We start from the raw sequence: 12,130 nt of genomic DNA on the forward strand, positions 1-12,130 counted from the left end.
CCGCGTGCTAATCCCAGAGAGTTGTCAATCAACTGGAATTAATTTTCATCATTATATTTAGAAGCTAGTAGAATCCTAAGTTGGCCAGAACTGAAGGGGAAGGTTCTGTTGGTGATGATTGTGATAATGAGAAAAAATAGCTAATTAGGTGTCCTCTATTATCTTTAGGTCTCCTACAGGACAGAAACTCTCTGGTAACCTGTAGATTGGGTCAACGTACATATCTGAAGACTTACGCATTACAAAATAGAATGCTCCTTCCCAACGACACCCAGTTCCACCTCTTCTCCTTCTTGTTGCTGGGGATCCCAGGAATGGAAACACTGCACATCTGGATCGGCTTCCCCTTCTGTGCTGTGTATGTGATTGCACTCATCGGGAACTTCATGATTCTGTTTGTGATCCACACTGAGAGCACCCTACACCAGCCTATGTTCTACTTCCTGGCCATGCTGGCGGCTATTGATTTGGGTCTGTCCACAACTACCATCCCCAAGATGCTCGGGATCTTCTGGTTCAACCTCAGAGAGATCATCTTTGAAGCCTGCCTTGTGCAGATGTTTTTCATTCACAGCTTCACACTTATGGAGTCAGCGGTCCTATTGGCAATGGCTTATGACCGCTATGTGGCCATCTGCAACCCACTCCGATATAGCACCATCCTCACCAACCAGGTTGTTTCTGTGATTGGTGTGGGTGTGTTAGTGAGAGCATTTATTTTTGTGATCCCATTTGTATTTCTTATCTTGCGATTGCCCTTCTGTGGGAATCATGTCATTCCCCATACCTACTGTGAACACATGGGTCTTGCTCGCCTCTCTTGTGCCAGCATCAAGATCAACATCATCTATGGCTTATGTGCAATCTGTAACCTAGTCTTTGACATCATAGCCATTGCCCTGTCTTATGTTCAGATACTCTGTGCTGTTTTCCATCTTCCTTCCCGTGAAGCCCGACTCAAGTCCCTCAGCACATGTGGTTCTCATGTTTGTGTCATCCTTGCCTTCTATACACCGGCCCTCTTTTCCTTTATGACACATCGTTTTGGCCAAAATGTACCCAGCTATATCCACATACTTTTGGCCAATCTTTATGTTGTTGTGCCACCAATGCTCAACCCTGTCATATACGGAGTCAGGACCAAGCAGATCTATGACCGTGTGAAGAAAATATTATTACAGAAACAAAGAAAGGAAAAAGAATGACACCTATTACATGTTCAGTTCAATCTGAAATTTTATGAAACTCAAATCAGAAAGGTGCCTTCTCCAAGAAAGTATGTTAAAATATATATCTATATTGGCTCTATTCTGTAAGTATTCAAATGCATTTAATTTCCATGTGCTTTTCAGACCATTTCCCAACGTGCATTGTTGCATCCTCTTTGCCCCTTAAAATTTGATGTAATAGGTCATGTCATTTTGCTCTATTCATCTAAATATCTGATTGATATTTATATACCAACAGTTTTGAATGTATCCATTGCCACTGAATTAGTTGATATTTCATGGAGCTTCTTTTGTCTCTGAATATAACCACTTTCTGAGTGTGTATTTCATAACTGCAAGGTGCTGAGGATAAAATGATGACTATTCCACCTTCCCTGACTTTATGGAATTTATAGAGTTTAAAATTAGTCAGCAACTCAACTTATAAACATCTATCCTTTTTTTCCAGCTTTTTAATATTTTGATAAGTCAATTTGTCTCCATTTACAAGTATCAAAGACTATTTTTTTTGCCTTTTTTTAAAAGATTTTATTTGTTTATATTACAGAAAGCAAGAAAGCTCAAGCAGGGGGGAGCAGAAGGCAGAGGGAGAAGCAGGCTCCATGCTGAGTAAGGAGCCCAGGGCTTGCTTGATTTCAGGATCCGGCAAATGAAGGCAGATACTTAACCGACAGAGTCACCTAGGTGCCCCCTAGTCTTGCTTTTTTGAGGCAGATTGCTTCTTCCTAAAGATGACCCCCATATTAGCCCTTAAAGTTGCTGTTGACACCCTGGTAGTGGTGGCAGGTAAGGAAGTAATGGTGCAAGGCACAGAAATCAGTTGCTTTCTTATACACTTACAATGTAACTGAAGAAAGAAATTAAGGAATCAATTCCATTTACAATAACACCAAAACCCATAAGATACCTAGGAATAAACCTAACCAAAGAGGTGAAGGATCTATACTCTAGAAATTACATAACACTTATGATAGAAATGGAGGAAGACACAAAGAGATGAAAAAACATCCCATGTTCATGGACTGAAAGAACAAACATTATTAAAATGTCTGTTCTGCCCTGAGCAAACTAGACTTTCAATGCAATCCCTATCAAAATACCATTGACATTTTCACAGAGCTGCAACAAATGATCCTAAAATTTGTATGGAACCAGAAAAAAAAACCCTGAATCACTGGGTGAATGTTGAAAAAGAAAACCAAAGCCTGTGACATCACAATGCCTGACTTCAAAGCTGTGATCATCAAGACAGCATTGTTTGGCACAAAAACAGACACACAGATCAATGGAACAGAATAGAAATCCCAGCAATGGCCCCTCAACTCTATGGTCAACTAATCTTCAACAAAGCAGAAAGAACTTCCAATGGAAAAAAGACACTCTTCAATAAAAGAATATATATTTAAACCAGTCTGAAAACTTTCATATTTTAAATACACTACAAATGTCATGCACATTTAACAAAATTATTCTTTTTCTTAATTAAATCTCATGTTTATTATCTTTTACTTCAACCTGAGATACAGATATTTCACAACAAAGATTTTCTTCTTTAGAATTTTTTAATCATGATTAGTAAGTCTTATTTGCTTTGCTTTGATTTTATGCATAATTTTACAGTTACTTTTGCCATTGTCCTACAGATGCCCCTGCAACTTATCGAATTTTAGTATAAACTAGCTGTCTTACTCTTTTCTATTCAAAAAGGATAAAAAAATTTTGTCCCTTTTTCTACTTCCTGACTTATATACTATTGTTGGTTTAATTTACTTCTCATAAACTTTGAAATTTACACCCATAGGGTTATTGTTTTGGAAAGTCAACATTCATTTAAATGTTTCCAAATACTTACTAAGTCTGTTGTGATTCATTCCTCTTGCATCTTTAAAATTTCATCTGTAATGATTTTACTCATGTCTGAAGAAATAAATTTAAATATTACCTGATGGACTTTTTCTGGTGGTGAGTTTTCTTTTAAAAAATAACCCTTTGTGGGGCGCCTGGGTGGCTCAGTGGGTTAAAGCCTCTGCCTCGGCTCAGGTCATGATCCCAGGGTTCTGGGAACGAGCCCCGCATCGGGCTCTCTGCTCCGCAGACAGCCTGCTTCCTCCTCTCTCTCTCTGCCTGCTTCTCTGCCTACTTGTGATCTTTGCTGTCAAATAAATAAATAAAATCTTTAAAAAAAAAAAAAGAAAAAAAAATAACCCTTTGTTTCATTTTCACTTAAGGTTATTTAGAGGATATGGTTTATAAATTAACAGGGGATCTCCCAGATTTAAAGAAATATGGCTGATAAAAGTGGTCTATATTTACCTTGTCCAATGTGATTTTTAAAGGTGTACACATTATGATTTTATATATATATTATGAAATGATTGCACAATCAATTTCATTACCTCATCCATCACCTCAAATAGTTACCTTTTGTTTTTTGTAGTGAGAAAACTTAAGATTTAATCTAGCAAATTGTAAGAATGCAATACAGCATTATTTTTTTTAATAAATTTATTTTTTTCCAGCGTAACAGTATTCATTGTTTTTGCACAACACCCAGTGCTCCATGCAATACGTGCCCTCTCTATTACCCACCACCTGTTCCCCCAAACTCCCACCCCCGACCCTTCAAAACCCTCAGGTTGTTTTTCAGAGTCCATAGTCTCTTATGGTTCACCTCCCCTTCCAATTTTTTTTTTAATAAACATATAATGTATTTTTATCCCCAGGGCTACAGGTCTGTGAATTGCCAGGTTTACACACTTCACAGCATTCACGATAGCACATACCCTCCCCAATGTCCATAACCCCCTCCCCCTCTCCCAACCCCACCTCCCCCCAGCAACCCCCAGTTTGTTTTGTGAGATTAAGAGTCATTTATGGTTTGTCTCCATCCCAATCCCATCTTGTTTCATTTATTCTTCTCCTATCCCCCTAACCCCCCATGTTGCATCTCCACCTCCTCATATCAGGGAGATCATATGATAGTTGTCTTTCTCCGATTGACTTATTTCAGTAAGCATGATACCCTCTAGTTCCATCCACGTCGTCGCAAATGGCAAGATTTCATTTCTTTTGATGGCTGCATAATATTCCATTGTGTATATATACCACCTCTTCTTTATCCATTCCTCTGTCGATGGACATCTAGGTTCCTTCCATAGTTTGGCTATTGTAGACATTGATGCTATAAACATTCAGGTACACGTGCCCCTTCAGATCACTGTGTTTGTATCTTTAGGGTAAATACCCAGTAGTGCGATTGCTGGGTCATAGGGTAGTCTTATTTTCAACGTTTTGAGGAACCTCCATGCTGTTTTCCAGAGTGGTTGAACCAGCATGCATTCCCACCAACAGTGTAGGAGGGTTCCCCTTTCTCCGCATCCTCGCCAGCATCTGTCATTTCCTGACTTGTTAATTTTAGCCATTCTGACCAGTGTGAGGTGATATCTCATTGTGGTTTTGATTTGTATTTCCCTGATGACGAGTGACGAGGAGCACTTTTTCATGTGTCTGTTGGCCATCTGGATGTCTTCTTTGCAGAAATGTCTGTTCATGTCCTCTGCCCATTTCTTGATTGGATTGTTTGTTCTTTGGGTGTTGAGTTTGCTAAGTTCCTTATAGATTTTGGATACTAGCCCTTTATCTGATATGTCGTTTGCAAATATCTTCTCCCATTCTGTCAGTTGTCTTTTGGTGTTGTTAACTCTTTCCTTTACTGTGCAAAAGCTTTTGATCTTGATGAAATCCCAATAGTTCATTTTTGCTCTTGCTTCCCTTGCCTTTACCGATGTTCCTAGGAAGATATTGCTGTGGCTGAGGTCAAAGAGGTTGCTGCCTGCGTTCTCCTCAAGGATTTGGATGGATTCCTTTCTCACATTGAGGTCCTTCATCCATTTGGAGTCTATTTTCGTGTGTGGTGTAAGGAAGTGGTCCAATTTCATTTTTCTGCATGTGGCTGTCCAATTTTCCCAGCACCATTTGTTGAAGAGGCTGTCTTTTTTCCATTGGACATTCTTTCCTGCTTTGTCGAAGATGAGTTGACCATAGAGTTGAGGGTCTATTTCTGGGCTCTCTGTTCTGTTCCATTGATCTATGTGTCTGTTTTTGTGCCAGTACCATGCTGTCTTGATGATGACAGCTTTGTAATAGAGCTTGAAGTCTGGAATTGTGATGCCACCAACTTTGGCATTCTTTTTCAATATTCGAGGTCATTTCTAGTTCCATATAAATTTGAGGATTATTTGTTCCATTTCTTTGAAAAAAATGGATGGTATATTGATAGGGATTGCATTAAATGTGTAGATTGCTTTAGGTAGCATAGATATTTTCACAATATTTATTCTTCCAATCCAGGAGCATGGAACATTTTTCCATTTCTTTGTGTCTTCCTCAATTTCTTTCATGAGTACTTTATACTTTTCTGCATACAGATTCTTAGCCTCTTCGGTTATGCTTATTCCTAGGTATCTTATAGTTTTGGGTGCAATTGTAAATGGGATTGACTCCTTAATTACTCTTTCTTCTGTCTTGTTGTTGGTGTACAGAAATGCAACTGATTTCTGAGCATTGATTTTATATCCTGACACTTGACTGAATTCCTGGACAAGTTCTAGCAGTTTTGGAGTGGAGTCTTTTGGGTTTTCCACATATAGTATCATATCATCTGCGAAGAGTGATAGTTTGACTTCTTCTTTGCCGATTTGGATGCCTTTAATTTCTTTTTGTTGTCTGATTGCTGAGGCTAGGACTTCTAGTACTATGTTGAATAGCAGTGATGATAATGGACATCCCTGCCATGTTCCTGACGTTAGCAGAAAAGCTTTCAGTTTTTCTCCATTGAGAATGATATTTGCGGTGGGTTTTTCATACATGGCTTTGATAATATTGAGGTATGTGCCCTCTATCCCTACACTTTGAAAAGTTTTGATCAGGAAGGGATGCTGTACTTTGTCAAATGCTTTTTCAGCATCTATTGAGAGTATCATATGGTTCTTGTTCTTTCTTTTATTAATGTGTTCTATCACATTGATTGATTTGCGAATGTTGAACCAACTTGCAGCCCTGGAATGAATCCCACTTGGTCGTGGTGAATAATCCTTTTAATGTACTGTTGAATCCTATTGGCTAGTATTTTGGTGAGAATTTTTGCATCTGTGTTCATCAAGGATACTGGTCTGTAGTTTGCTTTTTTGGTGGGATCCTTGTCAGGTTTTGGAATCAAGGTGATGCTGGCCTCATAAAATGAGTTTGGAAGTATTCCTTCCATTTCTATTTTTTGGAACAGTTTCAGGAGAATAGGAATTAGTTCTTCATTAAATGTTTGATAGAATTCCCCTGGGAAGTCGTCTGGCCCTGGGCTTTTCTTTGTTTGAAGGTTTTTGATGACTGTTTCAATCTCCTTACTGGTTATGGGCCTGTTCAGGTTTTCTATTTCTTCCTGGTTCAGTTGTGGTAGTTTATATGTCTCTAGGAATGCATCCATTTCTTCCAGATTGTCAAATTTGTTGGTGTAGAGTTGCTCATAGTATGTTCTTATAATTGTCTGTCTTTCTTTGGTGTTAGTTGTGATCTCTCCTCTTTCATTCATGATTTTATTTATTTGGGTCCTTTCTCTTTTCTTTTTGATGAGTCTGGCCAGGAGTTTATCAATCTTATTGATTCTTTCAAAGAACCAGCTCCTAGTTTCATTGATTTGTTCTATTGATTTTTTGGTTTCTATTTCATTGATTTCTACTCTGATCTTTATGATTCTCTTCTCCTGCTGGGTTTAGGGTTTCTTTCTTGTTCTTTCTCCAGCTCCTTTAGGTGTACGGTTAGGTTGTGTACTTAAGACCTTTCTTGTTTCTTGAGAAAGGCTTGTACCGCTGTATATTTTCCTCTCAGGAATGCCTTTGCTGTGTCCCACAGATTTTGAAAGGTTGTGTTTTCATTATCATTTGTTTCCATGAATTTTTTCAATTCTTCTTTAATTTCTTGGTTGACCAATTCATTCTTTAGAAGGATGTTGTTTAGTCTCCATGTATTTGGGTTCTTTCCAGCTTTCCTCTTGTGATTGAGTTCTACCTTTAGAGCATTGTGGTCTGAAAATATGCAGGGAATGATCCTAATCTTTTGATACCAGTTGACACCTGATTTGTGACCCAGGATGTGATCTATTCTGGAGAATGTTCCATGTGCACTAGAGAAGAATGTGTATTCTGTTGCTTTGGGATGAAATGTTCTGAATATATCTGTGATGTCCATCTGGTCCAGTGTGTCATTTAACGCCTTTATTTCCTTGTTGATCTTTTGCTTGGATGATCTGTCCATTTCAGTGAGGGGAGTGTTTAAGTCCCCTACTATTATTGTATTATTATTGATGTGTTTTTTGATTTTGTTATTGATTGGTTTATATAGTTGGCTGCTCCCACATTAGGGGCATAGATATTTAAAATTGTTAGATCTTCTTGTTGGACAGACCCTTTGAGTAGGATATAGTGTCCTTCCTCATACCTTATTATAGTCTTTGGCTTAAAATCTAATTGATCTGATATAAGGATTGCCACCCCAGCATTCTTCTGATGCCCATTAGCATGGTAAATTGTTTTCCACCCCCTCACTTTAAATCTGGAGGTGTCTTCACGTCTAAAATGAGATTCTTGTAGGCAACATACTGATGGGTTTTGATTTTTTATCCATTCTGATACCCTGTGTCTTTTGATTGGATCATTTAGCCCATTAACATTCAGGGTAACTATTGAGAGATATGAATTTAGTGCCATTATTAGCCTGTAAGGTGACTGTTACTGTATATTGTCTCTGTACCTTTCTGATCTACTACTTTTAGGCTCTCTCTTTGCTTAGAGGACCCCTTTCCATATTTCCTGTAGAGCTGGTTTGGTGTTTGCAAATTCTTTCAGTTTTTGTTTGTCCTGGAAGCTTTTGATCTCTCCTTCTATTTTCAATGATAGCCTAGCTGGATAGAGTATTCTTGGCTGCATGTTTTTCTCGTTGAGTGCTCTGAATATATCATGCCCGCTCTTTCTGGCCTGCCAGGTCTCTGTGGATAAGTCTGCTGCCAATCTAATATTTTTACCATTGTATGTTACAGACTTCTTGTCCTGTCTTGCTTTCAGGATTTTCTCTTTGTTGCTAAGACTTGTAAATTTTACTATTTGGTGACAGGGTGTGGACCTATTCTTGTTGACTTTGAGGGGGGTTCTCTGCATCTCCTGGATTTTGATGCTTGTTCCCTTTGCCATATTAGGGAAATTCTCTCCAATAATTCTCTCCAATAGACCTTCTGCTCCCCTCTCTGTTTCTTCTTCTTCTGGAATCCCAATTATTCTAATGTTGTTTCGTCTTATGGTGTCACTTATCTCTCGGATTCTCCCCTCATGGTCCAGTAGCTGTTTGTCCCTCTTTTGCTCAGCTTTATTCTCTGTCATTTGGTCTTCTATATCACTAATTCTATCTTCTGCCTCATTTATCCTAGCAGTGAGAGCCTCCATTTTTGATTGCACCTCATTAATAGCTTTTTTGATTTCAACTTGGTTAGATTTTAGTTCTTTAATTTCTCCAGAAAGGGCTTTTATATCTCCAGAGAGGGTTTCTCTAATATCTTCCATGCCTTTTTCGAGCCTGGCTAGAATGTTCAGAATAGTCATTCTGAACTCTTGATCTGACATATTACCAATTTCTGTGTTGATTAGGGCCCTAGCCTTTGGTACTGCCTCTTGTTCTTTTGTTTGTGGTGATTTTTTCCGCCTTGTCATTTTGTCCAGATAAGAGGATATGAAGGATCAAATAAAATACTAAAAGGGTGGCAAAGACCCCAGAAAAATACTCTGTAACCAAATCAGAGGAGACCCCAAATTGTGTGGGGGAGAAAGGGGATAAAAAGAGGTTCAGAAAGAAAAAGAAAAAAATTTTAAAAATAAAACAAATAAAGGAAAATATAAAAAAGAATGAAAAAATATAAATATTTAGATAAACTAGTCAAAAAGCGTTAAAAAAGAAAAGCGTAAAAGTTTTAAAAAATTTAGCAGAAGAGGAAAAAAGAAAGAAAAAAAATTGAAAAAAGAAAAAAATTGAATTAACCGCGAGACTAAAGAATCATGGGGAGGGAGAAAGCCATGAGTTCTGTGTTTTGCTTTCTCCTCCTCTGGAGTTCCGTTGCTGTCTTAGGAATTGAACCTGCTTTCCTTGATAGATGAACTTCGTCCTGGTTGGATATTTTTTTTTTTTTTTAGATTTTTATTTATTTATTTGACAGACAGAGATCACAAGCAGGCAGAGAGAAATGCAGAGAAAGAGGAAGGGAAGCAGGCTCCCTGCCGAGCAGAGAGCCCGATGTGGGGCTTGATCCCAGGACCCTGGAATCATGACCCGAGCCAAAGGCAGAGGCTTTAACCCACTGAGCCACCCAGGCACCCCTGGCTGGATATTTTGTTGTTCTTCTGGGGGAGGGGTCTGTGGTAGTGACTCTCAAGTGTCTTTGCCCGAGGCAGAATTGCACTGCCCTTACCGGGGGCCAGAATAAGTAATCCGCTCGGGTTCGCTTTTGGGAGCTTCTGTTCCCTGAACACTTTCCGTAGAGTTCTGGAGGACAGGAATGAAAATGGCGGCCTCCTAGTCTCCAGCCCGGAGGAGCCGAGAGCCCAGGGCCCCACTCCTCAGTACGCTCCCAGAGGACAGCAACCAATCACTCCCGTATCCTCAGCCTCTAGCCGCGCTCCGAGCTCACCCAGCCTGCGACCAGTTCAAGGTAATCCTGAGCTGAGAGTTCAGTTCTCGGCTCTGTCTCTGTAGCCGGCTTCTCTGTTCTAATACCTGCGAGCTCTGTGACACTCTGACACCCCCGATCCTTCTGTGACCCTGCAGGACCTGGGGCCATGCTGACGCCGTGTGGCCTTCACCCCGGTTTAGCCTCTGGAGCAATGTCCCTCAGTGGAACAGGCTTTTAAAAGTCCTGATTTTGTGCTCCATTCCTCCGCCGCTTGCCGGGAGCCAGCCCCTTCCCCCACGGTCTATCTTCCCGTCGTTTTAGGTTCACTTCTCTGCCAGTCCTACCTTTCAGAAAGTGGTTGATTTTGTTTCTAGAATTGCTGTTCTTCTTCTCTTCGATCTCCCATTGGATTTGTAGGTGTTTGCAATGTTTAGATAAGCTATTGAACTGATCTCCTGCTACCTGCTGTAGTCTCAGCCTGCTACTTCTCCGCCATCTTGACTCTGCCTTCTCAATACAGTATTATTAACTACCGTTGCCATGTTGGACATTAGATCCCCAGCACCTATTCATCTTATAATTGAAAAATTGTACCCGTTATGAATATTTCTCGTCTCTAGCCTCCGTTCTACTGTCTGGTTCTATAAGATTGACTTTTTTAGATTCTATATAAAAATTAGACCATGTAGGAATTGTCTTTGTGTCTGGTTTATTTCATGTAGCATAAACCCTCTTGGAAAGTTTTCTTTCTTTTTAAGACCAAGTAGTATTCCATTGTTTACATGTACAACAGTTTCTTTACCTATTCATTTGTCAGTGGATACTTAGGTTGTCTCCTTATCTGGCTACCATGACTAATGATCCAATGAATTCAGGAGTGCACGTATTTTTGAGCCACTGATCTTATTCCTTAAGGTATTTACCAGGAAGTAGAGTTGCAGGATCACATAGTAGTTCTATTTTATCTTTTTTCGAAAAAACTTCATTCTTTTCTCTATAAAGTCTGTACCACAGCTATTCTAGTAAACATATTAAGTCGATTTTTTTTCAGAATAGTAAAGAAAGTATTTAATTCTTAACTGACACTTGTGTTGTCTTTATGAACTTTGTATCTGACCAGGTTTTCTTTCCTTTCTTTGTTTATGAATTTTCTTATTTATATCTCCTTTTATTTTCCCTTTATCTTTGATCAATTGAAATTTTAATGCAGCTGGTGTGATGTAATTTTATATCATAGGCTGGTGACTACTTCAAACTTCTGATGTAAATATTTATAATTATTTTTGTAATTAGAAAGTTGTCATCCATATATTTAACCCTCAATTTGTTCCATATCATTAAGAGTCTCTTATGGTTTGTTTCCCTCTCTTTTTTTTCCCCCCTTCCCATATGTTCCTCTGTTTTGTTTCTTAAATTCCACACCATATATGAGTGGAACATATGGTTTTGGTCTTTCTCTGACTGACTTATTTAGCTTAGCATAATACAATCCAGTTCCATCAGCAAATGACAAGATTTCATTTCAAGATTTCATTTCAAAATTTCAAGATTTCATCAAGACTTCAAGATTTTTGGTGGCTAAATAATATTCCTGTGTGTATGTGTGTGCGTGTGTGTGTGTGTGTGTGTGTGTGTATCACCTCTTCTTCATTCATCAGTCGAGGGACATTTGTACTCTTTCCATAATTTGGCTATTGTTGATAATACTTTTATAAACATCAGGAGGCATGTACTCCTTCAGAATCAGTATTTTTGTATCCTTTGTGTAAATAGTAAGTAATGTCATTGCAGGGTTGTAGGGGAGTTCTCCTTTTTCTGCATCCTCACCAACATCTGTTACTTTCTGGGTTGTTACTTTAGCCATTCTGACCATTGTGAGCTGGTATCTCATCATGGTTTTGATTTGTAATTCTCTGATGATAAGTGATGGTGAGCATCTTTTCATGGGTCTGTGAGTCATCTGAATGTCTTCTTTGAAAAAAATGTCTGTTCATATCTTCTGCCCATTTCTTAACAGGATTATTTGTGTTTTGGGTGTTGAGTTTGATAGGTTCTTTATAGATTTTGGATACTAACCCTTTATTACTTATGTTATTTGCAAATATCTTCTCCCATTCCAAAGTTGCCTTTAAATTTGATGAATGTTTCTTTAGTTGTGCAAAAGATTTTTACCTTGATGAAATCCCAATAGCTCATT

General features: G+C 38.7%; 1 protein-coding gene across 1 annotated transcript; it reads left to right on the forward strand.

The window, feature by feature from the left end:
• Positions 1-251: 251 nt before the first annotated feature.
• On the forward strand, positions 252-1,205 carry LOC123949007 (olfactory receptor 52E2). The gene has a single exon (XM_046016276.1). The coding sequence runs from the start codon at positions 252-254 to the stop codon at positions 1,203-1,205; it is 954 nt and encodes a 317-aa protein (XP_045872232.1).
• Positions 1,206-12,130: the final 10,925 nt, after the last annotated feature.

The sequence above is a fragment of the Meles meles genome, chromosome 8 (genome assembly GCF_922984935.1).
Source record: "Meles meles chromosome 8, mMelMel3.1 paternal haplotype, whole genome shotgun sequence".
Classification (NCBI taxonomy): Eukaryota; Metazoa; Chordata; class Mammalia; order Carnivora; family Mustelidae; genus Meles; species Meles meles.